Raw genomic sequence first — 27,539 nt, forward strand, 5'->3', positions numbered from 1 at the left:
GGTGGCACGTTAAAGCACCCACTACACTCTCGGAGTGGTTGGTGTTAGGAAGGGCATCCAGCTGTAGAAACTCTGCCAGATCAGATTGGAGCCTGGTGTAGCCATCTGGTTTGCCAGTCCTCAGTCAAATCGTCCAACCCATGCTCGCATGGAAAGTGGACGCTAGAAGATGATGATGATGATGATCTGAAACAGTAATTCTATGAGTTATAACTGGTTGTTTGATAGAAGCACCAGACACATGTTTCTCTTTAAATGAAAAGCAAGAAGACATTGGATAACGGTAGTTCACATATGATAAAAAAAGGCAAGATGGTCATATATGAAATGATTTCATGTATAACTTTTTACATATGTGCTCCATCAAGACTGTCCCGGGGTTACACAACAATAACAACTATCTTAAGTGCTTATAGTCTACTTGAGAGCTGATCTTTGGAGATAGAGAATGAAATGTTTTCTGAATAAGGAGTCTGTCTGAAACATTACATTTCATCACTGCACTATGGCATACAAACTTATATTCCATTTCCTGATTTCTGTTGATGTAGGTAACTGTTACCACTAGTTTTCTTGGACTCTGGTTTTTATAAATAACCACAGCCAAGAATAGCAAAAGCTCATCACCAACCTACAACACTTACTTCCAATAAACATTGATTCTAGAATTATCTGGAAATCTGATGTAATTTAAAAGGATGAAGAAAAAGGAGAAGAAAAGTTACTAAAATGATATCAAATGATATCTCGGGTAACATCAAATATGCCAGACGGATTTTTCATGTTTCAGGTATGGAAAAAAAAAAAAAGTAAATAAAATGATTAACCAAAGCAACGTCAACAAAAACAAAACCTATTTTATTTACTTTGGATGTGTGAGGTTATTAAGTACAAGCTATAGGCTGACTTCCATCACCTGAATAGAGGTGGAGGTGGGAAGCAGAGGAAGAAGCTGAGCAAAGAAGAAAAGTTTATTTTTGGCAATTGATATGAAGAGACGGGAAGGGTTTGTAGAATTTAGTGCTAGGCTCACCAGCACCCCAACCTCAAACACAAACATTGTTGCAGACAAAACAGTGAAGTGTACTGTGTGTCAGTCGGTTTCTTAAAAACTTACATTCTCCAGTTTGTTTGTATATCAGCTCCTCTGTCAGAGACATCAAATTAATCAGTCAAAGTTATATTTTGTACCTCAATTATTAGCTTTATTTAATTTTATTCTATTTATTTACTGTTTCCCTCACAACAAGCAATGTTTATTTGTGAGACTTTGACATGGATGGGACAAAGATGTGCCCTTTTCTTTCAGATAATCTCACCATCAAATGAACTGATGGAGGAGCCTGTACATTCAACCTCCTAATCCAAATCTCACTCAAATCATATTTATATTAAAAAAACAGGAAAGCTATAATGGACAAGTCATCAAGATACTATAAAAACAAGACTGATGGGATGATTTGTAAGACTGGGGCTGATGTGGGTACTAAAACAACAGTGATTATTAACAAGGAAGTGAGATCAATGTTAAAAAGGTGGTTAGAGGATCAATGACACTGAAAGTGGGGTAGCTGATAGGGAAATAAAAGAACCATTAATGAGTAGGAGGATAGGTATCAAAAACTACTGAGTAGAATCTAAATGAAGGAATTCATTTTCCAACATGAATGATAATCAAAGGCATAACTGTTTCATATTTTTAAGGATATCTAAAACTATATTGTCTCCTTCCAGCTTGTTGTTAAGGTGTAATTTGAGGGAGATTTGGTTACTATTTGGAGCAGGTCAAGTAACCCTATAAAGAGTAGATTGCTGATTCACCAAAAGAAGTGTTTATTTGTAGGATCATACTTTAAAATATTTTTAAATTCATGAAATGTAATACTTTTACATGCATAATTAGACACATACTAAAAGGTGAGTCTGGAGAGAGGAGTTGCCAGAGTAATTTAGTTGCTACTTTTATATTGAGTGACTGCAGAGACACTACTTCACTGAATGCCCTGCTTTAGATGTGTGATACATTTGAATAATGAGTCATTATCATTCTCATTTTTAAATTCACTTTCCCATGCTGATACAGGAGTGAGTAGGTCATTTTCAACATAACATTTCTCAATTGGTGATGAAAACTCCCATCCATTGGGTCCAGTTTGCAGATAGGGAAATGACCTGTAGATATAAAAATTTAGCTGCAAATATTCAATAAGCAGTCTTGGACAAAATCATGGTTTGCCCTTTGGCAAGGTGCAGCACCCATTTGCCACTCTGTCAGGTGAAACCCTGAAACCTTTAAAAGAGTGGAAATGCTACTATCATTGGAAAGCAGGATAGAAGTAGAGAATAAAATGCAAAGCATAAAAAAAAAAAAAATTGGTCTTTGGATTTTTTCCCATTTTGCAGAATAGATTATACTTTTATGAATCTTGGTCTGGGAAACCCATCAGTTTGATTGGCACTACAATCATCTATAGAACCTGCGACTGGAGATGAGAAATTAGCAATTGAAAGACATCATGGTCCTTTATGTTCTTTGTGAAGACAACCCTCCTGTGTGAAAAAGCATTGCATGCAGACAGAAGCTGTAGTTAAGAAATGATGAGGTGAGATCCACAATAAACATGCTGAATGACAGTAACAATAACTGATGTACCACCATGTAAAAACAGATTTTAAAGAATTGATTATAACGTATACTTATAAGTTACATTAAACTTTGAAGGAATGCTGAGGTGCAACTAAAAACTCAATTTGACCGTCCTTGCAGTTTTGTCAGATACAGTATGGTTAATAGATAATGAAGGTGCATGGCTTAGTGCTTAGAGCATCAGGCTTACAACCATGAGGTAGTGAGTTCAATTCTCAGACTGGGCTGTGTGTTGTGTTCTTGAGCAACATACTTTATTTCAGGTTGCTCCAGTTCACTCAACTGTAGAAATGGGTTGCAATGTCACTGGTGCCAAGCTGTATTGACCTTTGCCTTTCTTTTGAACATCAGTGGCATGAAGAAGGGAGGCTGGTATGCATGGGCAACTGCTGGTCTTCCATAAACAACCTTGCCTGGACTTGTGCCTTGGAGGGGAACTTTCTTGGTGCAATCTCATGGACATTCATGACTGAGGGAGGTCTTTGCCCTTTACCCAACAAATGATAATATCTCAGGGTAGATATCGAACTGATAATAAATTACCAATAAAAATTACAAAACACACTACACAGTTTACTCTTTTACTTGTTTCAGTCATTTGACTGCGGCCATGCTGGAGCACCGCCTTTAGTCGAGCAGATCGACCTCAGGACTTATTCTTCAGAAGCCTAGTACTTATTCTATCGGTCTCTTTTGCCGAACCGCTAAGTTACGGAAACGTAAACACACCAGCATCGGTTGTCAAGCAATGTTGGGGGGACAAGCACAGACACACAAACACACACGCATATATATATATATATATATATATACAACGGGCTTCTTTCAGTTTCCGTCTACCAAATCCACTCACAAGGCTTTGGTCGGCCCAAGGCTATAGTAGAAGACACTTGCCCAAGGTGACATGCAGTGGGACTGAACCCGAAACCATGTGGCTGGTAAGCAAACAACTTACCACACAATATATTTCATTATATCAAAATGAAACTATGAAATAGAATTAGCACTGTATCAGATTTGCTATGTTGATACAGACTCGCTAGGGCTTCACCCATGCCAAATATCAAGTAGAGAAACAACCTGGTCAATGCTGCTCTTAAAAAGTTACATAGTCATAAAATTTTTTTAAATTAGAAAAAGAATACCCTTGATCATATAGGTGTGCTTAATCAAGGCTAACCTAGGGCTAAACAATGACCACAACAACCAGTTGGACTACTTTTTCTTTTCTATTATTTTGTACTTATAAAAAAAAAATGTTATGATGTTGTTAGCTGCAGGTTAGATTTGAATGAACTGACCTATAATCAAAGGTGTTAAGGCCATAACCATATCATCTTTACTTGATAAAATACTTTACTGACTCGGTAAAAGTGAAAAGTAACAGCAACTGTGTTTCACATGTGTCTATCTGTCGATAGATAGTAGCTGTTCAGAATGTAGTAACCTTCCATTTACATGAGATTGCTGATGGGGTGGGGGTGGAGACAGAAGAACATTTTTTTAAAAAATCAGGGTTAACTGTTACAAGAGTTAGGTTGAGGTACATAAAGACAGGCAAAATACTGCTAAGCATTTCACCCAGCTCGCCACCTTACTTTTTAGAATGACATTGTAGGCTAGGTGTGAGAGGTTAGATCTGATCAGTTTTAGCATAAAACAAGTAGAATATTTGGGCTGGATATCGCCTGAATCACACACATATGGATGTACATATATATGTATATCAGAGAGAGAGTGTGTTAAAGACTAGGTTAGATTCAGTGATTTGATTATAGTTTTATTATGTCAAACAAGTTTAATAACATTCTGCTGTTTCACTGTTTCATTAACAAGTAGCTGTGGTGATGATAATGATGGTAGTAGTGGTTGGTGGTTTATGATGGAGGCAGCAGTGGAGGTACTGATGATTGGTAATAGATGATGGTGGTAGGGAGCATTTATAATGCTAATGGATGATGACTGCTGTGTAATTTAATTGAATATTACAAATAGATTTGCTTTTATTTTCTTTATATCTTTTGAACCTAATCATTCTCAAAGTATATTTTAATGACATTGAAAAGGTCACACACATACACACAGTGACCAAACTTAAATCAGATGAGTTCTCCATAAAACAACATTTTAATTTTCCTAAGAATGTGACAGCTGAATAGAAAGATCTATTTTTACTGAATTATTTGTTGTAAATAGAGTAAATGTGCAGGAATCTTATTTCTGGCTAGACTATAATAAATATAATTAATTAATCAAATATGAGGACTGATCTTTAATTCAATTTAGCAGTTTCGTTACAAAAGTAGAGCAGCTGACCAATTCATTTTTGTCAAGAGAAACCTCAAGCCATTCATGCACCATTCTTACCAGGAAATATAGATGGATGTCGCTTTGTAAAGAATTAATTTTTCATATAACCAAAGCAGTATTCCAATGAGCAAAGGGAGCCTCTACAAAATTGCTTTACATGTTAATAACAGCAACCAAATCTTCCTCAAACTACACATTACCATCTTCAAAAAAGCAAAAAAAAAAAAAAACAGGATAGTAATGGCTGAAATACTTCTTGGCTTGGATTAACTACTACTACTACCACCACCACCATATGAAATTCAAACAGCTCCATTGGGATCTTGAGCAAGTGTCTTCTGCTATAGCCCCAAACCAATCAGTACCTTGTGAATAGAATTGTAGACAGAAACTGTAGGGAAGCCCATCTTGTTGCTATTTGTGTGTGTGTGTGTGTGTGTGTATTCACATCCCACTCTTTTGCTTTTCACCAACTAAGCAAAATGAAATGCTTACTTTTTCTTGTTGACATTATGACCCGGCTGGTCACTGTACATTTTTTATTCCACTCTAACTCACTACTTCACCAGGGACTAATTTGAGAGACGGGGCCAGGAAATGAGTCTTAAATAAGCTCTAATGCTAATAGCAGTGCTCTAGCAGAACCATAGCCTCTTGCTGAAACCAATAATAGAATAATAAAACAGAATTAAATGAAAAAAACAAATGATTATGTTCCAAAGATTGGAAACAAGAAACTTGGAGTAATGATTTGTGAAGTTTCAACTTCCAACAAAATGATACAATGCTACTTCAATATTTAATACTCTCTTAATTGTGTATACTTCCACACATGCTAGCATGGAAAACAGACGTTAAACAAACAAACGATACATAAAATGTTTGAAATACTTACAATTCTAGAACATCTTCAAGCACCATATCTGAATTGTGGTTATGGAAAAATATATAATTTTGCAGGAAACAGTATAAGTTGAACAATTATTAATATTTTTATATTAGGAAGAAGTGTGTGTGTGGGAGGGAAGGGTGTAATGAACAATAATATAGATATAATACTATACCATCAAGATACACGTTTCAATTTAATAAAAAAAGTTAATTCTATAGGTTTCAGTTCATGTAGATGTCAGAGAAAGCATATTAGATATTTGCCACAAGTCAACTTCCTATCCAGTAGAGTGGAAAATTCCTGTTTCTTCCATAACACTATAGAGAGCAGAGAGCTTTCATGCAGTTGCTCAGTCAGGCAGAAACAATAACCAAATCTTTTATTTGAAAAAAATTTAACTGTTATTTCTAGAGTGTCATGTGACACATACAATCTCCTATATTGGCTCAATAGTCGTGTTGAGATACTAAATAATATTCATAACTGCTTACCTCAGTCAGACTGGCTGACAATGCTTACTTCATAGTTGAGTGATTAGCAGTACATATAGCACCAAAGTGTAAAAACATGATTCAAGAATATGTAAATGATCATATTTGCCAGAATTAAACTACCCTGGTGACAAAGAGATTTGAACTTAGAAACAAAGGGACCAAACCACAAGATATTTAAGCCCACTGCTCTGTTCTAACAACAACAATGGTTTCTAATTTAGGTACAAGGCCAACAATTTTAAGAATTCGAGTAAGTACCAGTTGAGCACTAGAGTTGATGTAATCAACAAGCCCAGTCCACCAAAATTTCATGCCTTATGTCTATTTTAGAAGGGATTATTATTATTGTTGTTTGTTAATAAGGATATCAACAATCCTTTCTACTGGAAGCACAAGGCCTCAAATTTGTGGGGTGGGGGCTAGTTGATTATATCGACCCCAGTGTTTTATTGGTACTTCATCTACTGACCCTGAAAGGATGAAAGGCAAAGTCAACCTTGGAGAAATTCAGAATGTAGTGACGGGCGAAATACCACTAAGCATTTCATTCAGTGCACTAACGATTCTTCCAGCCCACTGCCTTAAGAATATCAACAACAAGACCAGTAATTTTTGAAGGGGGAGGGGTTAATTGATTACATAAACCCCAGTATTTGGATGGGGCTATATTTTATCAATCCTGGAAGGATGAAAAGAAAAGCTGATCTCGAGAGGATTTGAATTGAGTAAGTCACTTAACCCAACATTCTGCTAATTCTGTCGCAACACAACTGCAATAAAACAACAATAATCGTGATGATGATTTCAAATATTAGCACAAAACTGCAAATTTTAAAGGAGTTGTATTTATTTTTTCACCCTTCCCCCACCAGCATTTAGCTGACATTATATTTTATCAACCCATAGACAGATGAAAAGTAAAGTTGACATTGGCAAGATTTGAACTTAGAGCATAAAATAACAAGATGACTTGTAAATAGAAATCTCTAACAACAACAACATTGGTACATTTGGTTAGAACACAGAATAAAGTATTGATCAATAAATACACTGAGAAAATAATGGGAAAACCAAGTTCTAAAAACACTAAAAGATTTTTTTCCTGCTGCAGTACACATTCTTCCCCTGAGACCTGTCCACACGATAATCCTGTTAAAAAGAACACTTTGCATAGCTTTTTATATATTTTATTCATATTTAGATATTTTTCTGTTGATAGTCTGTTATTTTTTTACTCACATATTTATATTATATATGCATTTTTGTTAGACTCTTCTTATAACTTCTTTCATTCAACTTCTTTTAAAAAGTCACATGGCAAGTAATGTAATGCAACAACAACAACAACAATAATAATAATAATAATAATAATAATAATTCACTCACTAAAGTAGTCTAAATACTTTTGAATGTATTGGGCATTCTTAAGGTTACAGATTATTTTTATGATCTTTGTTTTTTGAAGGGGAGGACAGTGGTTGCTTGTTTTCTTTCATTTGCTATAAGAATATTCTCCACAAGTTTTGTGGAGGGAAAGTACTTTTACTAATATACTAAACAGTTTAACTGGTTAAGACTAGGTTTGACAGCAGTAAATAACATTACTAAGGATGACATTCATAGATGACTCTTCACCACTGCTGCTACTACTATTACCACTACTATAAACATTCACACATTACAAATGTGAAGCCAAATTCTTATCAATACATATTGGACTATCGAGACTGAAGAATGTAGCCAGACGAAGAAATATATGATCTCAGGCTGGAACAAATAGGAATCCACAAATCAATCAACAATAAAATGGATGAACCAATGAGGAAGCCCCTATATAGTCACTCGACATGTTAGAAACAGCAATCAAATCTCCTTCAAATCACACCCCACTGCTTTAAAACAAAGCACATTTGACAATGTACTCCTAGATATGTTATGCTTGAGTAGAAATGGGGTTATTACAACTGGAATGGGTTTGATTATATAGCTGCACAGAGTTAACCTGGAACTAAACAAGCTCAAATGCACTGGATACAAATCAATAATGGACTTTCTGCCTGAACATTTGCCCTGCCAGAAATAGCAGCCAAATCTTCCATAAACCACACCTTAAGAAAAGAAGGGCACATATTGTCAAACAATTATCAATGAGAGAGAAGAAAATAGTCCTAAGGGCATACATAGAACCAATCCTTACATATGGTTGTATGACCATAAAGCTTATGTTGCAGAGATAGGTTCCTCAGATAGATGCTGAAGGTGTCCTATACAGATAAAATGACAAATATTGAGGCCCTTCAATAAGCTATGACCACCAGGAAGCTTTTTAAGAATGAAAGGCAAAGAAAAAAACCTTGAGCATTTGGTGGCAAAAGAAAGAAGCCTGGAAAGATGGAGAGAAAAGAAACTTGATGGCCCTACCAGCTGGATTCAGAAAGACCTACTACATTGTGGGTGGGAGAAAAGTGCATGGAGGTCCATGATTACAAATGTGTCTAGGCACAACACATGAAAAGATAGAGGACATCTTACATACACAGCAGGAAGGTATGATTGAGATCTGCAGGAGTAGTAAACTGAATCAAAACAATAAATGAGAACAATAACAAAATATCTTGAGCCTTTCAAGTATCAGAGAACTTCAAGCATGTATCAGTTTTATTAGATCTAAGCATAGCATAGATTTCATCATACTTGTAGTGATGAGATAGTCTATGAAATAAATGTATATAACCTTAGGTTTTCTATACAGTTAATATGAACATAATATATAGATACAAGCATGGTTCTTCATCATCATCATCATCATCGTTTAACGTCTGCTTTCCATGCTAGCATGGGTTGGACGATTTGACTGAGGACTGGTGAACCAGATGGCTACACTAGGCTCCAATCTGATTTGGCAGAGTTTCTACGGCTGGATGCCCTTCCTAATGCCAACCACTCAGAGAGTGTAGTGGGTGCACAAAGGCCAGTCAGGCGATACTGGCAACAGCCACACTCAAAATGGTGTATTTTTGCGTGCCACCTGCACAAGAGCCAGTCCAGCAGCACTGGCAACGGTCTCGCTCGAATGTCTTTACACGTGCCACGGGCACAAGTGCCAGAAAGGCGACACTGGGCACAGGTGCCATCACGATTTCACTTGCCCCAACAGGTCTTTGCAAGCCAAGTTTCGTGTCCAATGAAGGGAGACAATGTTGGCATGGGTGCCAGTCGTCTAATTTAGTTTGATTTCGATTTCACTTGCCAACAGGTCTTTGCAAGTGGAGTTTACTGTCCAATGAAGGAAAGGTACGCATAAGTGGGCTGTACATAAATTCTACATACTTCTAGATTTGAACCCACTGCACAGTACCTTGAGCAAGTGTCTCTACTAGAGCTACAAGCTGATCAGTGTCATGGGTGGAATTTAGTCAACAGACACTATATAGAAGCCTATGATCATTATCATTTTTACATTTTTTCCATGCTGGCATCAGTCAGATAAAACTTATTAAGTCAAAAATTTTCTACAGTTGGATGCTTTTTCTGTTGTGAACCCTGACTTGTTTTGCGAGTTGGATGGATTTCATTCCATGAGTCTGCACATGTCCACTGAACTACAAGATACTTGTTTATTGGAGGACCAAATCAATGTCTGTTTTGGGTTTAGATGATATCAACAAGGACCCATGTAACTGGCATTCACACACACACACACATAATGAATTTCTGTACAGTTTCATTCAACCAAATCTGAAACCACATGACTGCAAAGCAAACTGTGTTACCACACAGCCATGCTAATGTGTGTGTGTGTGCGTGTGTGTGTTTATTTTGTGTTTCTTTGCATTATGTAACTTAGCAGTTTGACATGGGTTAAAATAATTATTGAGCCAATATGAAGGCATGAAACTAGTAAAATAATAAAGGAATACACCAATAGTTTCTAGAACATTCTTCTTTACTCTGTATTAGCCATCACAACCAAGACTATGCTGGAGTACTGCCTGTAACTGCACAACAACCATTACATCAACTAAAGGATACTGACAAAGTCATCAAATCCCTGCAAGGAACCAACAATTTCCTTGTCGTTTTTCATGATGATATGAATGCGAGATCCAATACATTTGTCTACCAGTTCTATAGAAACAGAGAAGAGAAAAAAGAAAAATAAATGGCACATTAGTAGGTAATTAAAATTATAAATATTAGCAAGTCATTAAAGCATAAACATAAATGTAAGTAGGAGTGGAGAAATTGATAAAGATCTTAGGATAACAAAAATATAAATAGTAAAAATAGAAAGCTGAGTGGAATTAAGGTGTTGACTTTAGAAATAAATTAGCCTGCATATACATTGTTTTAATTTGTCACAAAGAAAAAAAACATAATTAAATTAAGAAGGAATTAATCTTCCTCCTTATAAAATTGAATTGGCTGTTTGTCTATGTATCATGAAGGTAGAAAAAGGGCGTAGTTAGTGTTTAAGGAAGGGGATGGAAAAACAGAGTAGTCATGAGAGAAAGAAGTGATCTCTCTCTTCTTTCCTCACTTTATCTTCCATATTTCGTTTTCATTCCTATTTCCTCTCTCTTCTTTCCTCTATGTCTTCTATATATTTTCTTTACTCCTATCTCTCTCTCTATCTATCTATCTATCACATCCTTCTAAATCACTCAATGTTTAAACCGAAACAATCCAGAAATAACCAAACTATTCTCATCGTTTCAATTCCGAGTAGATGACAACTTTTTTACTGAAGAAAAATTTAACTAAAATAATTGTCTAGATTCCTCTTGAATTAGTACATCAGTTTCATGAGTTGATGAACTAATAGCCAAAGAATTTCCAAATTTTCAAGACACCCCCCACAACAAAACTACAAATGCTTGCATAAAAAAAAAAAAATCACTTAGCAGAAACCAATAAGCTTTCACACTTCGTTTCAAGAAATTCAGAAACTTATAAATCTACAGATATGATTATTAACCCTGCAAGGTTGTCTACTATCTTGTTGAATTCTTAAATTATTTGGAAACTACTAAGCTTCTACCACATTGACTTGTTAAAAATAGGAGCCACCTTCATACACCTACCTTGGTTATATAATGGTATTTGATCAGTGGCTACCATTTTGACAGATTGTTTCATGGGAGAAAATGATTTCATGTCCAGAATACCCATGAAACCATCCGGTTCAGAAATACCTTGTGTATGCAAAAAGCTTTCAGTATCCAGCAAAAAAAAAAAAAACAACTCAGCTTTGCGGTGTCCACAAATATATCTCAAGGACAACTATTTTTATCTGTTGCTGGACTACAACTGGAAGAACATTGCTTCTTTCATGGGTAACTTTATACAGTGTGTGTAATATTGTTGATAAGGAAATTCTGGATTTACACAGAATAGTAATTAACAGGAACCAATAAGACAGTTAAGCGAAAACACAGTATCAAAACAAAAAATGGGATGCCTACAAATAATACACGAGTTCATATAACATGACAAAACCATTTTATCTAGAAACAATGTAACACAGGGTAGCTACCAAAGAAGCCACTACATGATCTCTCTAACTGCTAGAAATAACAGCCAGATCATCTTCAAAACACATTACTATTGGGTTGGTGTATAATTATTGTGGCTTTTTTCAATAAATTTTATTCAACAAAAACAACAACATGTAATAAAAAACATCTTTAAATGATTATTCTGGAGCATATTCACCATCTACTTCAATTACTGTTTCCCATTTGCTTGTCAGACGGTCAGACCATCATTTAAGGATGTTTTTGTTAAATAAAATTTGTTGAAAAAAAGCCACAATAATTATGCACCAACCCAATACTACTTTATGCATATATGTATGAAAAAGACTGCTACACATCTGCTAGATTTGGTATAAATAGTAGTCAAATCTGCCTAAAACTACACCCTACCATTTTATGCATGGGGTGTGTATGTGTGGTTTGGAGTTCAGTCCCACTGTGTGGTATCGTGTGGGCGTGTCTTTTACTTCAGTTCAAGCTGACCAATACCTTGTGAATGAATTGGGCTCACAGACATTGCACAAAAGTCCATCAGTCCATCATATATATGATGATGATGAGATATAAATATACATATATATATATATATATATAGATAGATAGATAGATAGATAGATAGATATTTCATCTTTTAATCAGGGCCTCTGAGATTACATACAACAGAATGGACTCTGCTAAAGGCACCTAGGGAACCAGGTGGGGGTGTTAAATCAGATGATGGATAATACTACAATGAATGTATATGCATGCATGCGTGGAGTGCGTTTAACTCTCACGGCCTGACAACCAGTGTTCGTTGGCTTGCATCCCTGTAACTTGGCAGTTCAGTAACTAGTAGTTGGCAGCCATCGATCTTGAGAGACCATGGATCTGTTCCCCTCGAAATTGTGTCAGCTGCTGATGGTGGTGCACAGTCTGCTGTGGTTGTGGAGGACTACATGGGAGTGGCAATCATGCATACAACGACTGCATTTGAAGGAGCTCTCTGTCAGCGTTACTGGTTTTTCCTTCCGTTGAATGTGCTTTTCTTTGGCGGCTTTTCTTGTGGTTCCTGCTTTTCTTTGCTTCCTGTTTTTCTTCCCTTCACTTCATCCCCTTTTGCAGAATTTGTCTCCATAGTGGGCAATCATTTGCAACCTCCTCCCATCTCAGGACATCCAAATCAAGTGAAATACAGTTTAATAAAATAAAGGCCTGACTTAGAAAAGTACTAAGGCTGATTTTATCAACTTTCAAGGCATGGTCACAATCAAATAACTGAAACAAAAGAATACACACATGCTCCAACAAGGGACCCACTAGGTAACAACCTCTTCAAATCACACCATGCTATCTAATGCATATACATATGTACAAATGAGGGAGACCTCTGTGTGACAGCTGAACATGAGAGAAACAGCAATCTTCAAATAGAAGCCTACTTTGACACAACACATAGACAGAGCCACATACTTCTGCCAGTTTATATAAAATTTATCAAAAAATGTCATTAAAAAAAATTAGTTTTTGATGTTTTTTTTTGTTGTTGTAACGATATCTCAAAGAAAATTCAAGTCTTTTATTATTTATTTTATAAATAAAGAAATATCAAGTTATTGATGTTCATCTCCAGGCCTACCTTAGTCAAAGACATTCTAGCCATGACCATCCAATTTTTTTTTATTTATTCAGATATAATGTATCTAGAACTACAGTAACATGTCCTTTTTACAATGGTAGAATAATTTGGCTACTTTTTCAATAAGTGGCCATGCAGAGGCTCTCTTTTTCAACAGTTAAATACTAAGTAGATTAGTTTAGAAATTAGAACTAAAAAGTATCAGATATTCTTCTGCGACAATGGAGGAAAAACTGTAAACAACTGCTTTTTGCTGCAGATCAGTTGTGATTGAACAAACCTTTAATCAAAGATATATCAGCCATGAATCACCCAGCTTTATGTATTTCGCCTACCATGTCTCAACTTTTCCCCAAATTGTGGGCTGTCTGATTTGAGGGAGGCTTGGCTATTATTTGTAGCAGGTGGAATGACTCTCTAGATTCAGTTGGTTAATCATATAGATATGTAAATGGATGCAGATTCAGAGACAGAAGAAACGAGACAATGTAACATTAATACCTTGCTCAAAAATCTTAGTAATAAAATATTAAATACAATATAAAAAAGAGATAACATCAAATCAAGAAAACAAAAGCAAGCTACAGCACAGTTCACCCCAACTTTAATCAAAATGGTAGGTTTGTGTTGCAGTAAAGTGAAAAATTTCTTCACAATTAGTGGCGGGAGAAGCAACAGTCAGAATGAACAATGAGTTGATCAAGTCATTTTAGAAGTGCTCAGACAGATCTTATATGCAAATGTGTGATTAAAATTGCATCGTTGACTTGACATATCAAGTTTAATTTCATTTGAATATTCATATGTTAACAACTTCAATCAAGTAATAAGATTTCCTTTCTAAAATATCCACACATTATAACGTGACATAGCAGCAAACTGGAGTTGAAGACTAGGTTTTATTGTTTGTTCTTAATATTGGACTGACACTAAAAAGGTCAAATCTGAATTAATTAATTTGTTCTTTTTCATTTTCTTCTTGCTTAATTTCAAATGACACTCACTGAGGCACAGACATGGCTGTGTGGTTAAGAAGTTTGCTTCACAACCATATGGTTTCGGGGTTTAGTTCCACCATAAGGCACCTTGGCCAAGTGTCTTCTACTACAGTCCTGAGAAGACCAATTGCCTTGTGAGTGAACTGCTAGACCAGAAACTGAACAACGTCCACTGTGTGCATTTGTGTGCCTTCATGTGTATGTGTGTGTGTTCACAAGTGTGCGAATATGCATACACACAATCCTGATCTCTAATCATCTATTACACTCTTTTCACTTTCTGATCTTCCCACCTTTCTGTTCCTCTATCCCTGTTCTCTCTCATATTCACCTTGTACCTTGACCTCACATTTTTCTCTTTCTTTCCAGACAGAGAAGTCATATATTCACCTCATCAGCAAAACACCCTGTCCTTCTGTCATACTTATCCCTCAATTATATCCAAACTCAGTTGAAGGGTCTTATCTTCCAAGTACTTGGTGACCCCACCAGTGCTGGTGCCAAAAAAAAAAAAAAAAAAAAAGAGCACCCAGTACATTGTGTAATTGTTAGTGTTAGGAAGGGCATCAAATTGTAGAAACCACGCCAAAGTAGAAATTGGAGCTCAGTGAAGCTCCCTATAGCCTGTCAGTTCATGTTAAACTATCTAACTCATGCCAGTAAGGGAAAATGATGATGATATATGAGTGGATTTGCCAGAAAGAAACTGAACAAAGTCCATCGCATGAGTACTTGTGTGTGTGTCTGTGTGTGTGTGCATATGTGCACGCATGTGTGTGCACGTGTGTGTGTGTGTGTGTGCATGTGTTTACATTGGCACTTCTCTGAAAATTGCTAAGCCACAAGCAATAACATTGTTATAATTTCCCTCAACAACAAATCATCTGCAGATCCAGCTGTAAAACAATGCCTCAATAATATATTCATGTAACCCATGCTAGAATGGTGGCGGGGGAAACAAATGTAGAAACAAATGAAAAAATTCCCAGCCGGTAAAGTTGATAGAATGTCAGCAGTCTGTTGCCTAAAGGGAACATGGTTCATATCTCAACATAAATACTACAGAGTATCTATACCCATGACCAAGATAATCACTTTTATTGCTCCCAGCAAACTTGCTGCAGATAGGTGCCACAAAGTGTTGTAGCCTATAACTATAACTGACAAATGTTGTCCTGAATTGCAGTTTATGCAGTTATTATTTAGTGCTAGATTATTCCTAACTGAGCGAATCTATGATCAAAGACAACAGTTGTGGCAATCCAGAGATTTTCTAAAAAAAACTTTTTGAGCAGTTTATTCAGAACCGCATTATCCAATGTGTACTTCTATTTTTAATACAATAGAGCATGATACAAGAGAGATTAGCTGCTATTTCTAGCAGGTCGAGTGACCATTTAGAGGCTCTTTCATTGGCTCCAGGCTATATGAAGAAGTAATTATTTGTCTCCAGGTCAGCTCTGATCTAACAGACCTACAAAAGTGTTCAAACAATGAACATCTAATTTATTTTCCTTTCAATCACAGTGTATTCAGGACCAAACATGGATAGTAGGAATAAGATTTGATAAACATTTGGCTGCTATTTCTAGTAGGCTGAATAACTGCATAGAAGCTTCATCACTGGTTCATCAACCAATGTAAAACAGCCATTGTTGGTGGCTTTGGTTAAGGAAACTTAAGCAATTCCCTACCAAACTATTGATTCACTATTGATTACATTTCAGAGAATGTCTGGTGAAAGTGTGGTCTTAGAAAGAACAGGAAATGGCTTTATCTACATCAACACTGATAGTTAAGAATAAAGATCAGAGTAATCCATAGACATCTTGATGAGTTATTGATTATCATCCAAGTAACTGTTTGGGATTTATTTAATCCATCAGATTGCAATAGTCAAATATTGTGATAAGATATGAAAGTTACATTCTGAAATGGATACAACATTGTCTGGATTGGTAGGAAGACCACAGACAGAAATAGATCTATATACTGTGAGTGCATATAGTATGTATCATCGTCGTCATCATCCTCATTTAGCATCCATCTTCCATGTTGCTATGGGCTGGACAGTTTTACAGGATCCAACATGTCAAAGGACTGCATTAAGCTCCAGTGTGTTTTGGCATAGGTTCTACTGCTGGATGCCCATCCTAAAGTCACTAGAAAGGTTGCCATATAACTCATAAGACAAGTGGATTATAGTAGAGGGGGCAGGGGATTTATGTCAGCTTGGGACACGAAACTCAGCTTGCGAAGACTTATTGGGGCAAGCGAAAGCGAAATTGTGATGGCACCTGTGCCCAGCATCGCCTTTCTGGCACTTGTGCCCGCTGCATGTGTAAGGACTTTCGAGCGAGAGCATTGCCAGTGCCGCTGGACTGGCTCTTGTGCGGGTGGCACATAAAATACACCATTTTGAGCGTGGCCGTTGTCAGTACTGCCTGACTGGCCTTCATGCCGGTGGCACGTAAAAGCACCCTCTACACTCTCTGAGTGGTTGGCGTTAGGAAGGGCATCCAGCTGTAGAAACTCTGCCAAATCAGATTGGAGCCTGGTGTAACCATCTGGTTTCACCAGTCCTCAGTCAAATCGTCCAACCCATGCTAGCATGGAAAGCGGACGTTAAACGACGATGATGATGATGATGATGATTGAGAGGCTAAAGTATTATAGAGGGGATAGGCACAGGAGACACATGGCTACCCCACACTATATAAGAGTGCATGACAGTAATTGGAAAGAAGACAGTGATGGCAGTAATGAGGTGTCAGGATGTACTCTCAGGATACAAGAAGGTGAGTATAAGAGAGGTTACAAACAATTGGAAGCAGTTGGTGGGTAAGTTCATTAGAGTGTGAGAGGAGATGACAAATAGTTAGCAATGGGTTTATATGGATGTAGTGAATAGAACAAAAGTGTGGTTGATGGTAAATATTAGTATGGAAGCAGGAAAAGGTGAAAGAATAGGATTGGTTAAAGATGGAGAAAATAAGTGACAGTAGAGGAAGGGAGGAGAACAGTAGTACATTAAACCTGTAAGGAGATCAGAAAATATGGAGATGATGTTCAGAGATGGGGTGGGGGAGGGGGAGATGTAAAGTGAAAGATGTGGATGTCAGAGGTATGTAGGAGTGGCTATAGTGAATGGGGTACGGGAAGGACATCCGGTTGTAGAAAATTGGCCTCAACAAATTCTGTCTGCCCCATGCAAGCATAGAAAAGTGGACATTAAACAACATTGATGAAAATCATCATATATGTGTGTGTGTGTGTGTGTGTGTGTGTGTGTGTGGATATAAGCATGGCCAAGTGGTCAAGTTACTTTTGCAATCATGACGTCCTGTGCTTGATTACCATGTGTGGCATCTTGGGCAAGTGCCTTGGGTTAATCCAAGCTTTGTTAGTGAAACTGGGTTGACAGAAACTGTACCAGTAATTCAAAGGTCCAATTTAGTCACACAAAGTCATGCTGATTCTATTTGAGAATTATGTTAAGGGTGCACATGTCTGTGGAATATTCAAGCAGGGTATATGCTAATTCAGTGAGTAGGCAGTTGGGTTGATCAAACTACAAGATGATCATACACTACTCTCAAAGGGAGAGCCCATTATTATTGTGCACATGCGTGCACACATACACACTGAGTAGAAGATGATTACAAAATTTCTTCATTTGCTACACAAGGAAGAATTTTGTGAGCAGTGGCATGCAAAGTGATGCAATAAGAGTTAAAATACAGTGCTGCAATATGTGAGGTGGTGCAGCAATGTGTAAGGTACTATGGCAAGGCATCAGTATGCAAGGTATTGCAGCAGTGTGTAGTACCTTGCACTTTTATATGTGTAAGATATACATTGCGTTGCTGCACTCAAGAAGACCAATCCGCCACAACAGAATTAATGTCCTAAAACCACAGTGCAATGGCAAAAGCACTGATTATGATGCCATGTAAAAAGGACTGGTGATGGTGTCAAGTAAAAAGCAACGGTATGCCATGTAAGAAGCACCAGTATGGTGCCATGTAAAAAGCACCCAATACAGTCAGTAAAGTGGTTGGCATAAGGAAGGCTATTCAGCTGTAGAAACCAAACCAAAACAGACTATGGCACTTGGTGCAGCCCCTGGCCTTGCCAGCTCCTGTCAAGCCATCCAACCCATGCCAGCAGGGAAAATGAATATGATGATGATCATGGTGTCATTTCCTGTTTTACATTTAAAATTATCTATTATAAAAAAAAAAGCAGGTTATGTATGACTATACAACAGTCAGTATAACAGAATACATGCATCATTATATGAAAGCCAGTCAAACAGGGTACATGCCTCATTATATATGACAACCAAGGCAGCCTGTCTACCAGGGTACATACATTATTCATTATATGACAGCCAGACTAAAAGAGTATGATAAACCAAAGTATAAAAAAATATGTAACCTCACAAATATCTAAGACCACAACAACACTCATGTCTACATTTACTTTCAGAACTGACAACTCAAAGATCTTTCATTTAATGACTGACATTTCTTAAGATACTGGGACAAACTTTCATCTTTCCATGTTATACTCTATTACATTCAAGACTGTATCTCAGTATACACACTGCATTCCAAACTAGACTTTCACATACCACTGCATTCCACAACTTAATACACTCCATAACATTCCACACTGCACCATGGTGAACCAACAAAGGAGCTTTCACATGGCCAATCTCCCTCAAATTAAAAAAAGGACACATTAGGCATGGCTATGTGGTTAAGAAGCTTGCTTCCCAATCATGTGGCCTTCAGTTCAATTCCACTGTGTGAAATCTTGGACAAATGTCTTCTATTACAACCCTGAACAAACCAAAGTCTTGTGAGAGGATTTGGTAGACAGAAACTGAAAGAAGCCCACCTGTTGTATATCATCATCATAATTTAGTATCTGCTTTCCATGCTGGCATGGTTTGACTGAGGGCTGGCAAGCCAGGAGGCTGCACCAGGCTCCAAACTGATCTAGCAAGGTTTCTACAGCTGGATGCCATTCCTAACATCAACCACTGCGAGAGTGTAGCGGGTGGTTTTTACGTGCCACCAGCATCGGGGCCAGTCAGGGGGCACTGGCATCAACCACGCTTGAATGGTGCTTTTTATGTGCCACCAGCACAGGAGCCAGTTAGGTGGCACTGACATTGACCATGCTCAAATGGTACTTTTTACATGCCACTGGCGTGGGAGCCAGTCAGACGGCACTGTATTAGCCATGACTACAATTTCACTTGACGCAACAAGTCTTCTCAAGCACAGCATATTGCCTGATGATTGAAGGGTACTTTTAAACAGGCTGGTTATGCGACACTGGCATGGGCCATGGCTACAGTCGCGCTTGGCTTGCTGGGTCTTCTCAAGCACAACATATCTCCAAAGCTCTTGGTTGCTTGCCATTGGCTCTGTGAGGCCCAATGTTCGAAGATTGTGCTTCACCACCTCATCCCAGGTCTTCCTCTTCCACAGGTTCCCCACTGCTAGGGTGTGACACTTCTTCACACAGTTGTCCTCATCCATATGCAACACATGACCATACCAGCACACTTGTCTCTCTTGCACACCACATTCGATGCTTCTTAAATCCAACTTTTCTCTCAGGGCGCTCACACTCTGTCGTGTGTGCACACTGACATTACACATCCAGTGGATCATACTAGCTTCATTTCTTTCAAGCCTATGCATGTCCTCAGCCGTCATGGCCCATGTTTCAGCCGTGTAGCATGGCTGTTTGCACTCATGCACCATACAGTCTACCTTTCAATCTGAGATAGGATGGTCATAGTGGGATCTATGGATCCCTTTGATTACTATTCTATTCTGGTGGATCCACATAGCTATTTGATGTTTAGAAACTGGTTTATAGATATTTCTTTCAAAATTCCTATTTTGTTTTCCATACAGTAACATGTATGGGTTGAACAACTCATATGTAAAATGTTAGAAAAAGAAACTTAGCTGTTTCTTGTAAAAAATACATCTAAAATTTTCTACGGACCCTTAAAATACTGTGGATCCCCAAGGGTCATATGGACCCTGGTTGAGAACCTCTACTTTAGATCAAAGGTCCAATGATTCCAATAATCAGTGTTGAGCTAAGCCACAAACACTACACCATCATATTTCACTATGCTGCATCATATATGCCATGGTCTACTACACTGTAACTCTAGCAGCTAAATCTCTCTTGAAACACTACCCTCTTATATAAGGAAAGGACTCATTAGATAATACAGTCCTAGATAGCCATAAAAAGACAGGATGTTCACAGTTAGAATGTTTTTGGTCATAGGTCTGTTCGGAACAAACCTGGGGCTAAACAGCCAATACTACATCATGGTTATACCACTGTATTCTACACTGTAGTCCACCACACTATACCATACAAGGTACAGACTTTTCGCTTCCACTGTATATATCCTAGGAATTATCAGGAATATCAATTATCAGCTTTAATTATCCTTTGCACAAAAATTCTTGGCAATTCTCCCTACAACACAAGTTGCTCTCATTCTTTTAACAAATCTAAACTAATTATTATTATTATTATTATCAAGGTGGTGAGTTGGCAGGATGTTAGAGCATCAGAAGAAATGCTTTGCAGTGTTTTTTCTGGTCCTTTAGCTTTTGAGGTCAAATCCCACCAAGGTTGCCTTTGCCTTTCATCCTTCTGAGATCAATAACAAAATATACCAGTCAAGTCAATGGTTCCAACATATATGTCCCTCTTTAAAATTGCTGACCTTGTGCCTAAATCAGTAATCATTATACTAGAATGCATTGTTTTGGATAAACAAAAGCAGTCAAGAGTAAATACTCCAAAGAATACGAATGTATAATGTAGTACGGCTTAATAGGTTTATTTACTAACAACGTACGCACTTGCAGTGTTAATAAAATATAGATAAATTATATTTATATATCTGAGGGGTACAAGGTTCACTTTTTCATAGCCACCTACTGGCAACTTTTTTCTGTCTTCTAGGGAATATTTGCACAATTTTTTAAGCTGTTTTCACAGCTATCTCATGTTTGAAATTCACTTTATTTTCAGTAATATATATATATATATATATATATATATATATATATATATATATATATATATATATACCGGAGTAAGCACATAAAATGTGCAACAAGGTGGAAAAAAGAGTACTCAAATACCAGAGGTAGAGTAATATGCTTTATTTAAAAGCAGCAGAAATATAACAAAAGACTGTTACTCTGAGTTTCACGTTACTCAGAGTAACAGTCTTCTGTTATATTTCTGCTGCTTTTAAATAAAGTATGTATATATCTATATATATATATATATATATATATATATAGCATCAACATGATCATCATTGTTTTAAGTGAAGCTCACAACAGTAGGATGAAATTTGCTGAGGCAGATTTTCTACTGCCAGATGCCCTTCCAGTTGCCAGCCTCACTTGTTTCCAAGTAAGGTAATATACTTCTCCATAACCAGACACATCTTAAAAAGATTGGAAACAAAGGTCACCACTTGCACGACAAGAATGCTTGCTTACAATTATCTCATAATGTTAAGGTGAGGAGACAGTAATACACAAACATACACACAATGGGCTTCTTTCAGTTTCTATCTACCAAATCTACTCACAAGGCTTTGGTCACTCAAATAGTATAGTAGAAAGACACTTACCCAATGTGCCACATAATGGGATTTAATTTGGAACCATGTGGTTGGGAAGCAAGCTTTTTACAACAAAGCAATGCATTGCCTATACCTACAGTTTTGAAAAGAAAACTGAATAATGTGGATAATTCTGGATATACAAAGCCAGAGAGTAAAACAGGATGATCATAGCCAAAATGTCTTTCATTACAAGTCTTCTTAGCCAGGACCAGCTTGAGGTTAAATAACATTTGACACACACACACACACACACACACACACAAAATCATACATGACATGCCAATGTGTTGTTAGAATCTTTTGCCTCCTCCCTCTCTAATTCAGTAAAACACCATAACATTCCTTGCTAACATGAATGACACACCACTAATACAACTCAAAGTCACAATCTTATGATTTCTCAAAGCAACCTCACATATATAAAACATTGCAGAATGCACAACATAAAGACTAGATTTCCTTTTTAAGGCCAGAAAATATTTTATCCCTGATCATTTGCTGACCCTCAGACTACTGCTCACATATCTGAAATGGTAAAGCTATTACACACATACACACAAATACAAAAACAATATCCAATTGATTGGCCAAGACATGGCGTGTCCTTTCTCTGCCAATATAGTCTTAGAGAAAAAAAATGAGGAAGAGTGAGAGAGAGAAATTTAAGGAATCAATATTGACATCACATTTATCTAGAACATTATGTAGAGGAACAAACGAATGAATGATGTTAATGTGGTGTCATCATGTAGTCTGATAATATAGAATTATGTATTGGAGGAAGAATCAGGAAATTCATGCAATTAATACAATTCTTGGTCAGAACAGAGATTTGTTGTGGTACCAAAGTGGTTAACATTCTGGGATATCAGCTGCCATTTAGATTTAACTCCATACCTGATCTAGCAGCCCTATGGCCAAACGCATCCCAGCCATAAGAATCTTGTCTTTTTTCAGATTACATTATTCAGGGTATCCTTCTTTGCTTAAAACAGTTGAGTATTACTGATGTAATTAGCCTATCACATACTACTACAGTGAGGTAGAATGAACACAATTAGAAGAAGAGGATGGAAATGTTTCTGTTGTTTAGCTTCACATAAGCTCTAACTAAGGTGTTCCAGTCATGATCAATCCAGCTTTTTGTATATCAAGATCTACATTACCCAATGTCTTTTCTTTCTAAGATGTTATGGTGCAAACTTGGCTGCTTTTTCTAGCAGGTCAAGCAACCATGTAATGGTTCCTTTACTTGCTTGAGTATCAGAGTAATTTCACCTAAGATAAGCAACTAGTAAGTTGGCTCTGTCTCTGGTTGAAGCAATTGCTGGGCTGGTACTTCCAGTAAAAGTATGAATGTCACAATTGATATTTACCATCTCCACAAATAAAATCTTGCACTTACTGCCTACCTGGGAAGGGCGGCAGGAGATTGCCTGCAGTGCAACCTCCCCACCCATGATAACCTACAGCAGTGTCATAGTGTGTTATATCTGGGGTAACATATGTTTGTATTCTAAAAGTGGAAGCAAGAGCAGAGAGCAATAAAACCTCTTACATCACGAGCCAACAGTCTACTAGATGAATCAACCTTTTAGATATGGCAGCTAAATTCCCTTAAACAACATCTTACTACCTTAAAAAAAAGGAAGGAAGCATTGGATAATGTAGTCTATAAAAATGGAAACATTGTCTATAAAAATGGAATGCTTTCAACATAGGACTACTACATGAGAGATAACTTGGAACTAAATAACAACCTCTAACATTAACTACATAATAAGGCAAGCAGCAGCTCATTCAAAGGGCAAATGATCAGGTTCATAATGTTGGTCTCACCAAATTTTAAGAATTTTTTCTTGCAAAAGCCTTTAACCCTTTAGCATTCGGATTATTTTATCAAATGTAATTCATATTTATTCAAATTGTTTTGAATTAATCATGCATTATCTTGTAGGCTCAAGATTTCGATGATGTGATTGTTTTAGAATAACATTATAGAGTAAGTGTGAAAGGCTGGATCTGATTGGTTTGAATATAAAACAGGTAGAATATTTGGGCCGGATTTGGCTGGTTTAAATGCTAAAGGGTTAAAAGGCAAAAAGTATAACAACTAGATAAACCACAAGACAAGTAACTTTTATAAAAAAATTGGGATGAAAAAATTCAACAGTTACATTAACTTGTAGATTTTTGGCTGCAGGTCAATCCCAACAGAAAAATTTACGATAATAGGAATTCAAGTCATGTCCATTTATCTAGGATTTCATTACCCTATGAGTATTCTTTTGTAAAGCAGTGAGATTTAAGAGAGATTTGTATGCTATTTTCTAACAAGTTAAAAGTTCACATGAAGGCTCCCCTTATTGACTCAAAGGAAGTAAGTTATGGTTCGATAGGAAGCTGAGACTGACTTTAGAGCAGCATCTAGAAAATACATAACATTAGTATCTAATTTATCTAATACCATAATTTTTAATTCTAATACAATTTTTGCTAACACAGATTATCACTCACAGATATATTCCGGCCCACAAGTATGCGGTTTCCTCTTTTTGTCTTTTCTACTTATAATATAATGATCCTAGAATTAGCAAGGCTCAAGCCACTCTCACTCAAGCATTCCTGACCAACTTTGTTCTCCTCATCACCTTTGTTGTGTCCAACTTCCTAAGCACTGCATTAACCACTATGTCCAGTTCTTTCTTCTCAGAATGCTAACCTTTTGGAACTTCCTCCCAGCTCATGTCAACAAAGGTTGAAGTGGAACATTAACTGCATCGCGCTCACTGGTTTAAGAGGGTAATGAAGGCCATGGGCACTGTTTCTTCTTCCAGACCCAGCAAGTAAAGAAAAAAATAAAGAAATTGTAATTCAATATGTATCAAGGAACACTAACTGGGGTGAATGACAGAATAAAGCAAGGAGTACCAAATACTGAATGATGAGTTATCATTTTACATCCACTTTTTCTATGATATGAACTGAACAAGATTCATTGAGACAGGTTTCCTAATCATATGGCCTTGAGTTCAGTCCCACTGCATGGCACCTTGAGCAAGTATCTTTTGCTCTAGCCCTTGGTTGACCAAAGCCTTGTGAGAGGATTTGGTAGGTGGAGACAGGAAGGAGCCTTTTTGTATGTGTATGTGTGTGTGTATGTGAGTGTGCATGTGCACATGTACTTTTACCTTAACATCACATGATAGTTGTAAACACAAGTATCAATGTCATACAAGTGAGATCGATTGTTTCCCATCTTTAGTGAAAAACATGTCTAGTCATGGGGAAACAGGTGATGGCAGGTAACAGGAAGGGCATCTGACTGTAGAAAAATCTCTTGACAAATTATGAGTGACCCACGCAAACATCAAAAGTGGATGTTAAATGATGATGACAGCACCAACTCATTTCCTGTCACCAACTCATTTTTCAAATAAGGTTTTTTTATTCTACTGGTCTTCCCATGTTGAAACTACCAAGCTGCAGGACATTATTTACAAGAGATGCAAAGGTCACCATTTGTTCTCAAATAGTGAACATGTGAAGACATGCAGAGACAAGTACACACACACACACACACACACACACAGAGTGAGCTTCTATACAATTTGGATCTGCAAAATTTCATTCGTAAGATATTATTCAATCTGCGACTATAATGGAAGACACTACTAATCCAAGGTACGACAGTAGTACTGAACCCAAAACAGTTGGTCTTAATCATAAAGCATATTTCTTAGTCACATTGCTATGTTATTTGAATACATTAGTGAAACTGGACACTCAGAATGGCCAAGTTTATAAAACTGTATTAAGAGAATTGTTGTCATTTCCTGCAATAATTTAGTCTCTAAAATATGCTAATTATCAAACCTATTCATGTACAAAATATTATACACCTATTTAGTGGTTTTCACAAGACTACATCATCAAGAATGATGAAACTTAATAGATTTTTAATGCTCCTGGCATTAGACTTTTATTTGAAAAATTAACAGGGACAAGCATTTACTATGGAAAAGTTATTAATAACAGAACATCACAAAGTTATTGGTAAATCCAGAGAGAGAGAGAGAGAGAGAGAGAGAGAGAGAGAGAGAGAGAGAGAGAGAGAGAGAGAGAGAGAGAGAGAGAGAGAGAGAGAGGGGGGTAGAAACTGGAATTTATCATCACTGTTACTATCTTAACACTAACTTTTCTTTTCTTTTAATGAGATAGATCAGAAATGCACCTTTTTTTCAGTTTCTCACTCTAAAACTTCAAAATATTCTTGGGTCTGGCCTTTACAATTCTTCCCAAATCTAATTATCTTTTCCATTTTGAAAATAATACACCATTAGAATATATAACAACATGTACTAATATGAATACTGCGTTCTTGTCAAAACATATAGACATTAAATGAAGAATTCTGAGAGTACCACAATCAGTTTATAGTTTGGACAGTGCTGTAAAATATCATCCAAACCAATATTATCAGGAAGAAATAGACATAAGATACTAAAAGTAACCAAATTAGTTCCAGTTGTAAAGTAAACAGATGTCTGGTATATGAAAATATATCAGGTGTAAGATATCAATTAATGAGATAAGGTGTCAGAAAAAATATATATATCAAACACCTGACTTGATAACCAAGCAGAAAAACTTAGAAACTTCATTTAATGCTTGTTCCTATTGGGTTATTTCTGATAGATAAAATCTAGTCTGTTGGGTTGTTTCTGACATACATAGCTAACCTATTGGGAAATCAAATTTTTCAAGGTGTAGATTTAAACACAAAATGTTGTGATCTGCATAGACCATGACCAAAATATTTGAAGTATAGGCAACAATCCAACCGAGAGAGCCACATCTTCATTAGAGGCGAAAAAGCTGAATATGATATATAATCAAAAGACTAGAAAGTCGTACCAGGAAGAATGAAAGAGCCTTAATGACTATTTCTTTCTGCTCTTCCTCATTGCCAACACTTCATTAGTCAATGACTGAAAATGGAGGAAGAGAAACAAGGCACATACAGACATGTGTAGTTACAACAGAACCTAATGAACAATGTGTATAATATGTGTGTAATTAACAATTAATACTAACGAATACACAAACCAAACAGCAGCTGTTAACCAACAACTACAGTATTTTCCTCCTTCCATCAACTCAGGATCATTAGGAAAATTATCTGCAACAGCAATTTTCTACTGATTGACTCAGCACTGGCTGGGTATAATTATTTCACAAGACAGGTGTAATTAGATCAGAACCTGCAATATCACAAGTTCTAGTCACATAGCTCTTCCTTTGTTTTGACATACATATATATATATATATATATATATATATA

At 36.8% G+C, this 27,539-nt stretch overlaps 1 protein-coding gene across 1 annotated transcript in view; it reads right to left on the reverse strand.

The window, feature by feature from the left end:
* LOC106871729 (U6 snRNA-associated Sm-like protein LSm5) overlaps nucleotides 1–27,539 on the reverse strand; it is a 57,363-nt gene that overhangs the window by 10,082 nt on the left and 19,742 nt on the right. The window contains exons 2-3 of the mRNA XM_014918341.2: nucleotides 10,376–10,471; nucleotides 5,853–5,880 (exon numbers count right to left, since the gene is read on the reverse strand). Of these exons, the coding sequence (XP_014773827.1) occupies nucleotides 5,853–5,880; nucleotides 10,376–10,471 (124 nt within the window). The remainder of the gene's footprint in view (nucleotides 1–5,852; nucleotides 5,881–10,375; nucleotides 10,472–27,539) is intronic.

This window comes from Octopus bimaculoides, chromosome 2 (assembly GCF_001194135.2).
Source record: "Octopus bimaculoides isolate UCB-OBI-ISO-001 chromosome 2, ASM119413v2, whole genome shotgun sequence".
NCBI lineage: Eukaryota > Metazoa > Mollusca > Cephalopoda > Octopoda > Octopodidae > Octopus > Octopus bimaculoides.